General features: G+C 41.9%; 1 protein-coding gene across 7 annotated transcripts in view; it reads right to left on the bottom strand.

Moving 5' to 3' along the window:
• The window catches only part of UNC5D (unc-5 netrin receptor D), a 682528-nt gene that overhangs the window by 184916 nt on the left and 483146 nt on the right, over nt 1-14466 (bottom strand). For all 7 annotated transcript variants that reach the window (XM_060291598.1, XM_060291597.1, XM_030833039.2 and 4 more), the window contains exons 5-7: nt 9536-9716; nt 8524-8691; nt 6587-6751 (exon numbers count right to left, since the gene is read on the bottom strand). In XM_060291598.1, the coding sequence (XP_060147581.1) occupies nt 6587-6751; nt 8524-8691; nt 9536-9716 (514 nt within the window). The remainder of the gene's footprint in view (nt 1-6586; nt 6752-8523; nt 8692-9535; nt 9717-14466) is intronic.

Raw genomic sequence — 14466 nt, 5'->3', positions numbered from 1 at the left:
GATGCAGGGGATGCGGAGTTGTGCCCCGGTCCGGGAGGATCCCACATGCTGCGGAGCGGCTCGGCCCGTGGGCCATGGCCGCTGGGCCTGCGCGTCCGGAGCCTGTGCTCCGCAACGGGAGAGACCACAACAGTGAGAAGCCCGTGTACCGCAAAAAAAAAAAAAGGCATCTTAAGTCCTTGTTTCAGAGCTGGTTGAAAAGAAAGGCCACAGATTTTTTTAAAATTGAAGTATAGTTGGTTTACAATGTTGTGTTAGTTTCAGGTGTACAGCAAACTGATTCAGTTATATATATATATATTCTTTTTCAGATTCTTTTCCCTTTTAAATTATTACAAAATATTGAGTATAGTTCTCTGTGCTGTTCAGTAAGCCCTTGTTATTTACCTATTTTATATACAGTAGTGTGTGTATGTTAATCCCAAACTCCTCACTTATCCCCCACCCCACTTTCCTCTTTGGTAACCATAAATTTATTTTCTATGCCTGAGGCCACAGATTTTTAGTGGTTTACTAAATACATATCAATCATCAATGGGCCAATGGATGAAGGTCAGTCCTTACTTGGAAGGGGGATGATGCTCAAAAAGACAATCAGCTGTCTTTATCTTCTTGTTAACAAGGCATAAATGCAGAAAAGTCCACAGAGGGTGGATGACAAAGCGGAGACATTTTACGGTAATTTGCTGTATATGGCTCATTCTTTTTCCTTTTTATGCTCAATTCCACACAGGCTGTGGCACTAGAGTTCAAATCCTCTTACCACAAGGCACAAAAGTAAAAGTTTTAGCCTTGTAGAATTTAAAAAAAATGCTTTCACTAAGACATATGAGTATTGAGCTATCTCTATTTTCTTTTTTAATTAAGCACAACGGAAACTTCTGTTATGAGCCACTTCACTCTGTCTCGTTAAAGCGTGTTATTCACTGGTCTTCTTATTGGGTCTCATAACGGGAAAGTATTATTGGGGCATGGGAGAGAGATTGTGGCTAAGTTGCTAATGACACCACATATGTCCAAATCTACATTCTTATCACTCCTGTGGGTCTGCAATATTATATCCACATTTTCTATGCTGTCTACATAAAGGCAACTCTGAATTAATCAATTGTTTGTTATGCAGAAAGGCAGCTATTGGGTATTTCTAGGGAAAATCTTCATGGAAAAAGGAATACCTACTATGTACTACAAATGGAATGGAAATGGGTTTTTAACATTAAAACTACTTGGGAGAATTAACAAGCAGTAGGAAACAAACAAACAAACAATAGAAAAGGTCATGAAACTAAGTTATTTTTTAGAAAAGAAATGACATCCATCTGTTATAATCTTATATATGAAACGGATATTCTGTAAACCACTAGCAAAAAGTAAGAGTTGTTTCGGATGCACTTAGCTAACTCTGGAGTGAATATTCTCTTATTCAGTGCCCTAAAGAAATACAGGGAAGGGACCCAGGTAATTACTGTAATGGATAACAATGAGAAAATGCTTCCAAGGCAACCTGTACTCTGATGTGATTACAGGCTCACCTTTTCAGGTGCTTCCTTTAGGTCACTTAAGTAGATAGTTCAACAGACAATGTGGTTAGATTATGAGATGTAGCTTGGGGATGTTTATTTGAACCTGCTATTGTATAGACATCTTTATCCTTGATGGGGTTTCCAAACTGTCACCTCCAACTTTTCTTATCAGTGTAACGCAGGAGAAATGAAAACAAAGCACGATGTAACTGATCTTTCCATTTCTGAACTGTCAATGTTGAAATGACCTATCTCACATCCTGACAAGAAGGACTGATTAGCTATCAGGTAGCTCAGCCTTGAAGATTTCCTCTCTCTTTTGCGTCCCTGTGACATTTCTCTGGCTTCGTTCTCACTGCACATCTGGGCACTAATCCCCTCTGAAGCAGATTCACTCAGTCCTCTGAAGCCAAAGCCCTTAGTTTTTCATCTGCTGGAATAAAAAGGAGAGGGAGCAGGCTCCCCTTACTTCTCAGACTCAAACTAAACACCCCACTTTTCACCCTTCTGTTCCTGCCAATGAGGAACGTACATGTCATTTACATGGACATTTCTGTGATCCTCCGGCACAGAAGCAGCTAAGTTCAGCAAGTAGGAAGGACAGCGGTCAGAAAACTACCTGATTTTGATGTTAAGGCTTAAAAAACATGGATCCACGAGTTCTTGTCTCTCGACGGTCATCCCATGTAATTATCTTCCTCGAAAAGAACTGTTCTAGCGTAAAGGCCCTGGATGTTTAGTTTATGCTTGTCATTTGGAACCTCGGACTCACTGCTATTGGTACCAACTGCTCAATCCTACACTCCCCGGTCTTGGGGCATTTCTTTCCTTGTTGAGGGCATTTAGGTGTGGCCATCTGGGATAGCATAACACTAAGGTCCTGTGCTACAGTCACAACCGACCTAGCAACAACCATACCCCAATATTAAAGTGATCACTCAGAGCTGGCAGCTCCATCTCTAGGAGGAATGCAGCCCTCAGGGACAAAAAAAGGAATCCAGATGCTTTGTTGAGAGCTAAATAAAAGCAAAGAATTGTAGGTCATCCAACAGCCAAGCAATGTCATTGTGTAACTGCCAAGAGAAGTTGGGAATTGAGGACTTGCTTTAGGGTCGTATCTGGCATAAAGGGAAGAAAATTTAAAAGAAGGAAATCCCCAAATTGGAACATGACCTAGATCTTTCAGGAAGCGACTGCTCCATAGAGCTGTTGCCAAATGCTATTTTAATCAAACCAAACCTTCACTGGATCTCTATCCTGAGAGCACAGCTAGTTTCACCAAGAGCACCCTGGCGAGGTACCAGCTAGAAGCATAGAGTGATGTTGGCATCATCTAACTAGACTGCTGTTCATTGATTCCCGCAGAGATAGTAAAATGCTATTCATTTTTGTTGACATGAGTAGCCACTCTCTGTCTAAAAGGGCAGAATACATACATACCCCTTTCCCACTGATGTGTAAATACATCTCATTCACCTCTATGATTTCACAGGCTTCACTCTTTTTCCATCACGAAGCTTAGTCATTGTAGCCATCAAGAGTCTCTGATCATGTCTGACAGACATCTTAATATGCATATTACAGAGGCAAAGAATGCTAGAAAAACTCATGCTTAAGTAGGAAAGGGAATAGGGGAACGAATAGATTGAACAGAAAGGAAAGGCTTACACAGCATTTTAAACTCAGGAGGGGATTTAACAGAGCTCTCAACCTTCAGTGCTGAACATAGTCTAAACCTCACTGTTTCCCTACCCGTTTGATTTCCACTGTTGGAAAATGTAAACAGCATATCCACTACACTGCACATGTGAGACTAAAACCACACATGGCAATGTCCAAAGAAGGGTTTCATTCAGTAATTAAAGCAATTTCCTGAACCTCGGCTTGACTGGCTCCAAGGAAACAAATATGCTTTGGGACTTCCCAAGTACATATGCGTTTATGATGGTGAATTTTATGTGCCAACACAACTGGGCCATGAGGTGCCCAAATATTTGGTCAGACATTAGTCTGTGAGGGTGGTTTCAGATGAGACCAACGCTGAAATGGACAGGCTGAGAAAAGCAGATTGCCCTCTATAATGTGGGTGGGTCACATCTAATCAGCTGAAGTCCTGATCCTTCCCAAGTACGAGAGACTTCTGCCTGAAAGCCTCTGAACTGGGCCATTGGCTCTTCCTGGCTCTATAGCAGCCTGCCAGCCTTTGGACTTGAACTGGGACATTGGTTCTGCAGATTCTGGACTTGCCAGCCTCTATAATAACATGAACCAATTTCTCATAATAAATCTCTTTACATATGTATGTATGTATGTGCGTATGTTTATAGCCTGTATCTTACATACGTATCCTATTGGCTCTGTTTCTCTGGAGAACCCTGATGAATACAATATCTCAGATTTTAAAATTGGGATCTAGACTGGTCACTATCCTCTTAGTGCTGGTAATTCCTTTTAGCCCTAAACATAACTCTTACTCAACTAAAAAATAACTATCTATTGCACTACAAGTGCAAATGAATAATATTTACATATTTGATAACAATTCTTTCTCACATTAGGAGCTAACCATTGTCTGTCTTCAATCAGTAACTCTAAGTGTCAGTCAACCAAGGCTGAAGCTTGACATTCATAGAATTTTCCCCAAGCTCAAGCTCAGTTGCTGGTTGTTAGGAAAGGTTATTATATGGTCATCTAAAATTCAACCAGTACTTTCTTATTTCTAATATTTCAAAAGTGTCTAATGATCATCTAAACTATAATCAGTAGCCACATAGTTATACTGTCGACAGCTTTTTAGAAGATATATGAGATTAGAGTCCTAACTACAGTCCTAATCAATGGAAAAATATGTTTACAAACATGTTAAAAACAGTCATACCTTAAAGGTATATTTCAGATAAATCTGGTGGTAGTCAAGGGTGGCCAGAGACACATTTCCTTAAACTTCTTGCTAATGAATTTGTGTTGTTTCCTTACATTTGAAAAGACTGGAATAGACACTTCATCAAAAAACATAGATGAATGACCAATAAACAAATGAAAATTTGCTCAATATCGTTAGCCATTACAGAAATGCAAATTAAAATCACAAATCTACTTACTCATTAGAATGAGTTACTTTAAAAAGACCAATACCAAGTGTTGGCAAAGATGTGGAACAATTAGCACAGTTACGTCTTAGTGGTAAAAATTTAAATGATTACAGCGACTGTGGAAAGTTTCTTATAAAGTTAAATATCTAATTATGATATGACCCACCGATCCCACTTCTAGGTATTTACCCAAAAGAAACGAAAATACACGTCCACACAAAGATCTGTACACAAGGGTTCATAGAAGCTTTGTTCATGGTAGCCCCCAAATGGTAACAACCCTATGTCCGTCAGCTCATGAAAGGATAAACAAATTGTGGTAGATCCATCAAATGGAGTACTACTTAAGAATAAGAAAGAACTAATTACTGATAGAGGTAACAGCATGGAGGAACGTCAAAAGCATTATGTCAAGTGAAACAAAGTAGAAGGTGGTTGGGGTAGGAGGAAAGGACTGACTGCAAAAGAACATGAGGAGACTTTGGGGATTAATGGAAGTGTTCTCCGTCTTATTTGTGATGGTGTATACAACCGTACATGTTTGTCAAAATTCATCCAACTGCACAGTTAAAATGGGTGGACTGTATCATATGTAAATTAGACATCAATACAGCTGATTTTAAAAAAATGTTTCCTTACATTTAGGAAGGGGACGGGATGTATTTATTCGAGAGCAGGCCCTTTCATCACTGAGACTGGTGGGTAAGTTCCCTTTAGTTACAGACCCTTGTATTGTATCTGACACACGCAGGCTACTCAGCAGTAGTACCAGCAAACAAAGGAACTATGGGCTATGAGAAAGTGCTTCTTTCAATGTTTCAATGTATTAACCATTTAGACTTATTTTGAAAATACGACTGTTTGTAGAGGCATGCTTTCAAGCACAGCTAGTCATATTGATACAGAAAAAAAAATGCAACTTAGATGTTTCCTTCATACCATAATCTTCCCAAATAAAAAGGACATATATTCCTGAAAAGATGACACACTATTGAACTACACTGTTTCTTTTTTGCTGGATGTTTTCCAAGAAGGCAACCTGGTTCTAGAGAATAGGTATGCCTTGAATCTCCTGTTTTTGAAGGATCTAAGAAAAATCAAATACACCTTAGCACATCTGAGAGGGCAAGTAGAGAAGGAACTGATATTTACTGAGCACCTATTCTGTTCCATGAAATATTCAAATACATTATTTTATCACTGAGCCTTGACGATAACCAACAATAGGTACTTTTTTGGGACTTACAGTCAGAGAAGTTAAGCAGCTAAATGACTTGCCCAAGACCACGAAGCTAGTATAGGACAGCACCAAATTAAAACCAATCTCTATGTGGCTCTATTTGACCCTCCCATACTTTCATAACCAGGCAGACAGTCACTTGAAGATGGCTGTAATGTAATCTCGGGAATAAAGCAAAGGCTTGGGAGTTCTGAAATGAGCATTCTATTTCCTGCCTTGCCAGACCAATTTGATACAAAACCCACCCACCTCCTCAGGGCCATATTTCCCCCCCATCTGTAAGGCAACAGTCACAACACGTCCCTTTGTTCCAGAACCATGGTCCCTGAGGACCACGAAACACTTGATAGTGCTGGAAAATTCCTGGCAGAAATACAAGCATATGGTGATCTGTATCAGAATTTCACCGAACCAAAAAATGCTGGCCCCTAAGAGAAACGACTTGCTAAGCTCCAAGGCCTAACTCATTTTCTTTCATCGTGTATCTTCAGATCATATCCGGTCACGTCCATCATAAACATAGCATTTGTGGAACTGACAGTGATAACGATGTTTAAAATGACCCCACCTCTACTAAACATCTCTTTGTCTACTTTTCGACACTTTTCACCCATATTCTCTTGGCTCTGGGAGATTCTGTTTTCTGTGAACTTATTTCACCGAATTAATGGTCACGGCATCTCTTTTCCTATGCTGGACAGACACGGAAGACGTACAACAGAAGGTGTTACCTAGGATGCAGAGACCATCTGTGCAGTTCTCGGATTCCTGGCTTAGGCCTTCGCAGAATTTGCCCCCATTTCTTGGGGCTGGGGCTGTGCACTCGCGGATCCGCAGATGCTCGCACTCTGGGCTGCAGACTGACCACTCTCCCCACACCTCCCAGCTCCCGTCCACTTCAAAGGGAAACAGAGGGAACCATCGTTAGAATGAATCTGGCAGCTGTGGGGAGACTCACCCCAGGGCCGCTGTTGTTCTTAGAGCTGGATTTTAAACCGTCACCACCACCACAAAAACAAAATAATATATGTGTTTATCTTCTCTCCGTGGTTTCTTTCCTAAAGAGACAGGCTAACAAAAGCAGTGGCGTAATTCTCTTGCTATTTCAGGATGAGACCAATTTACTGAATTTGGGCAAATATTTGAATTACCCATGCCCTTGGGTTAGCTAATAATGTTATTATCCATTCTTTCCCCATCTTTCATGCCCAAATGCATCTTAGATGGACAGATACACTATGTGCAGGAACCACTGGTAATCACCGCTTCCTTGTGGGTTCATGGTTTAGAACAGAGAGCAGAATAAATGCTCTTCAAGTCCTAAAAGCCCCTCAATAAGAAAAACTTAAACCCATATATACTGACAGTATTAAACGGAAACAGGTCAGCCAAACCCCAAGACGCCAAGACTTACACAAATAGAATTTCTTGGGTCGTGCATTGCTGCTGTACGTAGAAACGAACAAACTGAATCTAATTCTCCTAGAAAACCACCCTAGAGATTATGGCAGCTGTTGGAGACAAGTGTCCCACTATCTCCCAGGAAAAGGCCAACCATGCTTATGTGGGTTACTGAAGACACTGCCATTTTTAATCTAGAGTAGCTAGGCAAGAGCAGGGTAAAATACAAATACTGAACTTGAAGCAAAATGTCTGAGTCCTTATCTTGGTTCTGTCAACTTCTGGGTGAAGCACCCTAAGTAAGCACTTAGCCTGACTTCACTATTTCTGTCAACTGGGGGTCATAAAAATCACAACACAGAGCTAAACGACATTACATGTATACACGTATCTCGCACAGTACCTGGCACATAGTAAGCACTCAATAAATGTATATGGAATGCAAATTCAAAACAAAGCTCCAAGCATATGCTGCTGGTGAGAGCCTGGCCTTAGCTTTGAGTGGAACTAGACTCGCAATTTTAAAGACACGAGTCTCTGGTCCAGTGTCCTTGGAGCTAATGTTTGATCATGCAGGTGAGACCCAGGATCAATTGATTTCTCGGTGGGAGGATATGCTTTTCATTCAGAAAGTCATCTTCCGTCTCAGCTACTCCTCATTGTATAAATTGGGTGAGAGGCAGTAAGATGAGCAAAAGAACTCATAAAAGCCATATTTGGTAAATGAAACCTCTCTCTACTCAGAGAGGAAGGCAAGCAGAGCCCACATTCGAAATGGAAACTGCTGTGATACAATCTCTGCCAATTATATTGCCGATAAATACAAAGGTAAAACTGATGAGGTTAGTTGATTGGTGACTGATGATAAAAGGTCAAGGATTTGGTACCTGTTTTGTGCTCATAGACAACTCACTTAATCCCTATTATAGAGATGAATGCTACAAAATAGGAGAACCCGAGGAGAGAAGGGAATGGCTTGGCCCAATCAAACACTGGTAGTATAAAAATACGTCAAAACATTTGGCTTATTGATGGTGAGTGTCTAGGGTCATCTGAGTATTAAGAAAAAAATTATGCCCCCAAACAGAGGTATTTCACCCATGTTCTTGCTATTACAATGAGTTCCACATTAGCACTTTGGACAAAGGCTCCACTCGAAGAACTTGGAAGATGGTAACTTTGGAAAGGAAGGTTCTACTGAAAGCTTCATACCAGCCCAATAATGTTGGTGGATCCGAAGGGAAAAGGGAATCTACATATATCTCACCAGGACAAAGAGAGGTGCAGGTTATTTTCTGCACTGACATTCCCTCACAAAAGGCTCCACCATTGAGAGGAGCTGGGTTGGTGCAGGTCCGGGAACGTTTCTGCCATCCTCTACCACAGCGAACATTGCAGGCTGACCACTCTGTCCAGGAAGACCAGCCTCCATTCACTGAGAGAGAAAAATGGGGAGGGGAGAAAAAAAGGAAAGAGGTATTTACTGATTGCCTACTATGTGCAAGCCACTTGTGAGTTGTGTTGTGAGTTGAGTACCAAGAGACTGGCGGGGACCCTCCCCGGCTGCCCCATCGTGAGGCAACAGTAGGGCTGATCTAGTCTCCACCCCTCAATCTACTCTGCTGATACAGGAGGATACAGAGAATTTGCATTGCAAGGAAATGATGAACCATAGGAAGAACTCATCAATGTATCTCTAAAGCACTTGAAAATCCGGAGTATAAGAAGAAAATGTCAGCATTTGAATTTCTATTAACTTTAAATGCTTCAAAAATAAATCCCAGGGCTCTTCTATTGTGGAAGGGAGTCCCTTTACTTCAATAGCTGGGAATTTCATTTATACAATACCTGAGATATTCAGCAAATAGTCATGTTTGTTTTTGGTGGATTTCATATGCCAGGAGAGGAGGTGCCAACAGCAGGTCTGGGGAAGATGGGGGGGGGTGGATGTTGGGTTTGCGAAGAGTGGGAAGCAGAAGTTGCCCACCTCATTTCGTTTCAAATATAAACACAATGGAAGAAAACAAACAACTTTTTAAATTATTTTGAAAAGAGATCGAAAATGTCACTGACTATCTCCAGAAGTCCAATTCTGGATGAAAGAGAAACAGGCATCTGCCTTCACCTGTCAAAGGGGTGAGGCAGGAGAGAACGCTATAATGGATAACCCCCAAAGTCCTTTCCGTTCTAAACATTGAAAGCTTTAATGAAATGCACCTCCCTCTACCTCTTTGCTTTTTGTCCTCTCTATCCATTCCTGGCCTTTGGGTTGGTCTTACCATAAACCACCACTGTGGCTGACAGGCTCCTCCTCTTGGCTACGATGTTGGCCGCCATGCATGTATAATTTCCGGAGTCCGAGAGCCGCGCCTGCCGGATGATGAGGTTGTGGTCTGCCCTGGTGTCAATGTTCTCATCTTGTTCAGAGTCAATGGGCTCCTCGTTTTTCAGCCATTCCACCTATCAGAAGACAGCAATGTTCATAAGTCATTAAAAAAAAAGAACTTTCCTGGAGTTGGAAGATGAGCAGTTAGGGCATATGGGAGAGAGCTGTACCTAACATTCAGAGGAGCAACAATGATTTTTAAAAATCTTTATTCCATATCCCATCCTTTTTGGTATTCTCAGGACATGAACACTCAAGCTACTAAACTGGAGGCCGGAAGAGAACGTAAATATCCTATTGACTTTGACCTATTTTCTAAAAATGCAGTGGGAGAGAGGAAAGACTGTAATTAGGTCATTTCATTATATTTCATTGTGTTACAACTCTGACGACGATGATGATGATATTTTAATAACTGGCCCAAAATGGAGCTCAGAAAAATCAACACATATATGTAGACTTTGTAATTTGTGCGGAGAGGATATTATGTTGTCAGACAGGGTTTGAAGTCAATATGTTTCCACTTAAACACATTTTAACAAAGGTGCGATGGTGTCTAAAGGCCAGTGTAACACAGATTTGGGTAATCATAGGCACATAAATGAAACTCAGATCTCAATATTCCCTGCTTTTGGGGATATGTTTCTTTGGTGATCATTTATGTTACTACTTCAGGGTTTCAGCAGACATTTAGGTCGGATCAGGCACCCCAGACATCTAAGCCTGTCTCCCTTCCAAAGGAGCTCACTTTTCACATCCTCTGAGCGTAGGCTAGTCCCATCTTTGGTTTGTTTTCTCTAGCTTGCTCCTAGAGAACCTACTTCCCTCTTTCCATCTCCACCCTAATCCTATCCTTGGTCCAAAGTTCTCTTTCCTTGGACACCTGAGGAAGACCCAGATGAGACCTTCTACTCCCTGGATTCTCATCCTCCCCACAGCTAGGCTGCACCATCCCTACATCTCTTATTTCATCAAGCAGACCAGTCTTCCCAGACCTAACTGCCTTCCTTCCCCATTTTGTCCTTTGCTACCACATCTAAACAACGTCTCCACTCTCTCATGCCATCTCGGTAGCACCAGACGCAGCTCTTGTTTGACAATAACCATTTAGCTCTAGTTATCAGTATGTGTTATACACGGGAATTTAACAGACACATCAAAATGGTAATTCAGGGCTTCCCTGGTGGCACAGTGGTTGAGAGTCCGCCTGCCGATGCAGGGGACATGGGTTCGTGCCCTGGTCCAGGAAGATCCTACATGCCGCGGAGCGGCTGGGCCCGTGAGCCATGGCCGCTGAGCCTGCGCATCCGGAGCCTGTGCTCCGCAACGGGAGAGGCCACAACAGTGAGAGGCCCGCTTACCGCAAAAAAAACAACCAAAAAATTGGTAATTCAACACAAAAAGCAACGGCAATGACTACAACAAAAAGACACCACATGGAATCACATGCATCTGGGTTCTTTTCACCATACCCTCCCTGCCCACCACTAGCATAGATAATTGAAAGTTGGCTTTAGTTGGCTCGTTTCATGTTTGTATCTAAAGACTTCTAATTTATTGCCAATCATCAAGTAACGTCTGTTAGACAGCAATTTGGTCTAATAAATATTTTTGGCTTCTATAAAAAGGGATTTATTGGGGACTTCCCTGGTGGTGTAGTGGTTAACAATCTGTCTGCGAATGCAGGAGACACAGGTTCGAGCCCTGGTCTGGGAAGATCCCACATGCTGCGGAGCAACTAAGCCCGTGCGCCACAACTCCTGAGCCTGCGCTCTAGAGCCCGCAAGCCACAACTACTGAGCCTGCGTGCCGCAACTACTGAAGCCCGCACGCCTAGAGCCCAAGCTCTACAACAAGAGAAGCCACTGCAATGAGAAGCCCACACACCGCAACGAAGAGTAGCCCCCGCTTACCACAGCTAGAGAAAGCCTGAGTGCAGCAACGAAGACTGAAAACAACCAAAAATAAATTAAAAAAAAATTTTTTTTAAAAAAGAGATTTATTTATCAGAAGAAAACCTATAACGATCCTTCAATATTTATCCCAAGTACCATCCCATTAATGAGAGTATAGAATACCAAAAGTCATCAGCCATCCAAAATGTAACCTAGATGATCTGAGGTCGATTTTTAGAAGAGAAAATGATGCCAAAATAGCCAAAAGAGGTCTGAGAATTGCTGTAAAACATGAAGAAGAGCTGAAAAAGCAACATGGTACAGGACCGCGAAGTAAGGAAGCAAGCCTGGCTACCCACCCCAGGAGCTCCTCAAGGCATCACCACGTGCCAGTCTGGTGGGTTAAGAACCAGTGATGACCCAGAGCCCAAAAGCACTGCTCTGTTTAACAAAGCAGGACAGTGGAGCCAATTTTAAAACACATCCGACCACCGGCCCATGACAAAATATCCTTCACTCCCCACTAACACTGCATATTTTCCAACCACTCATTCATTCATCTGACAAATATTCCAACCTTTACTGAACATTGGAGGTCGTCCTGAGAGTTGAGTAAAGTCAGATAAACAAAACCAGCATAGCCTCTTTTTTCATGGATCTTACTTTTAATGGACAAAATGGAAACAAAGAAGTTAAATGCACATCACCACCAGAAAATAAGAGCTGTCACCAATATTTGGGATGAAACACTGTAAAGCCAATAGGATTGGATTTTTTTTTTTTGCGGTACGTGGGCCTCTCACTGCTATGGCCTCTCCCGTTGCGGAGCACAGGCTCCGGATGCACAGGCTCAGCGGCCATGGCTCACGGACCCAGCCGCTCTGCGGCATGTGGGATCTTCCCGGACCGGGGCACGAACTCGTGTCCCTGGCATCGGCAGGCGGACTCACAACCACTGCACCACCAGGGAAGCCCAGGATTGGATTTTTTAAACCACCATCACTGTTGTGTCACTGGAAAGAACAAATTGGTCAGCTTAAAGTAAGTCTGAGGAGCTTTAGTTCCACTCCACTCTCCTCCTGGTCCAGAAATTCTGAGTGTAAATTGCCTGACTTTCTGATTGTAATTTCCTATCCTTGTTACTTCTAGCACCTACAAAGCCGTTCTCTCCTGTCTCCACCTCAAGTCATCTTCTTTTTCCATACTTTCCCCCAAAACAGCTGGTCAGGAAGTCGGGAAAGTCTGGCCATGGTCCATAAGTAAATAATTCCTAGTGAGGAAATAACCAGAAAGAGCTCTGGGGGCAGTGACCCTGGAAACAGAAAAGGAGTCCCAGCAGCTGGAAATCAAAGAAAGCTTTCCTAAACAAATCTTGGCCCAGAGAAAATTAAAGCCACAATCATCAAGTAGAGGTCTGGTTTCAAATTGAACACTTATACAAAAATACATCATACACAAAATTAAGTGGGCAACAAACTAGAAAGATATTTGCCAGAAATTTGATATATAAAACAATAATAGGGCTTCCCTGGTGGCACAGTGGTTGAGAGTCCGCCTGCCGGTGCAGGGGACGCAGATTCGTGCCCTAGGTCCGGGAGGATCCCACATGCTGCGGAGCGGCTGGGCCCGTGAGCCATGGCCGCTGAGCCTGCGCATCCGGAGCCTGTGCTCCGCAACGGGAGAGGCCACAGCAGTGAGAGGTCCGAATACGGCAAAAAAACAAACAATAATAATATGATGATCTGAGGGATACTGATCTGAATCACTCAAGCTCTCGTATCAGTTGATGATAAAATGCCATCCAAGATAAGACAGAGAAAACACATGCTAATTAAACAATCAAATATTCTATACCACTAATAAAAAAATTGAACAACAATAAATGACATTTTTCTACCCAAAGAGCAAAGATTAAAGTTACACAAGCATATACAGACACACACATACATATAGTATTATTATTATTATTTTTTTTGCTGAACTTAAAGAGCATGGGGCATTTCTGTTATTGCTGCTCTACGATTATCTCCTTTCTGGGACGACACTAGTAGCCTCTTAACTACCTGGTCTGTCTGGTGCTTCCATTCCTGCCTCTACAGTCGATTCTCCACAAAGGGATCAGGTAGTATCACTTTCTGGGTCCAAATCCTTCAACAGCCTTGAACCCCACTAAGAACAAAATTGCACATCCTTACCGTGGCTAACAAAGCCCATCTTGGTCTGGCCCAGAGTTAATTCCCCACCTTAGATTCCCTAAGTAACCTCTGCACAGTCTACTCCAGCCCTACTGGTCTCCTTCCTGTTCGAGAAAACTCAAAGCCAGTTCCAACCTCAGGACCTTAACACCTGCTGATCCCTCCACCCGGAAGGCCTTTCCTGCAAGTATCCCTACGGTTCAACCCTACTTTTCATTCAGGTCTCTAATCAAATATTTCCTCCTTAGAGAGGTCTTGTCTAACAATCCTTTCTAGTATAGCAATGCCCTTTCACTCCCGGTGTCCTGCTTTAATTTTCTTCCTAATATTATCTCCATCTAATAGGCTTAAAGGTAGTAAAAGGCTTCTGTTCTTGTAAATGTGATCCCAGGAATTTACCAAAGGAAATTATTAGGGCTACAAACAAGGATTTAAACAAAATAAACTATTTTTTGTAGCAAAAAAGAATGAAAGAAAAAAAAAAGTATGCCAAAGCTACAGGCCAAATAACAGACCTTTGTTTAAATAAATGATTCAGTAATAAAATATAATATTATATAGCACTAAAAGTCTTGATTTCCACTAGTGAAAGCACTGAAAATGCTCATAATATATGGAAGAGTCAAAATGCAAAACTATGTTCATTGTTATCATAAATTTGTAAAAGCAACAAAAAAAAGAAATCACAAACTTACATACACTTAAAAAATGGTTGGAAGAAAATGCAATATGTT

This window comes from Globicephala melas, chromosome 21 (genome assembly GCF_963455315.2).
Source record: "Globicephala melas chromosome 21, mGloMel1.2, whole genome shotgun sequence".
Lineage (NCBI taxonomy): Eukaryota > Metazoa > Chordata > Mammalia > Artiodactyla > Delphinidae > Globicephala > Globicephala melas.
Note: the sequence above shows the minus strand (reverse complement) of the source record. Positions and strands in the feature narration are given on the sequence as shown.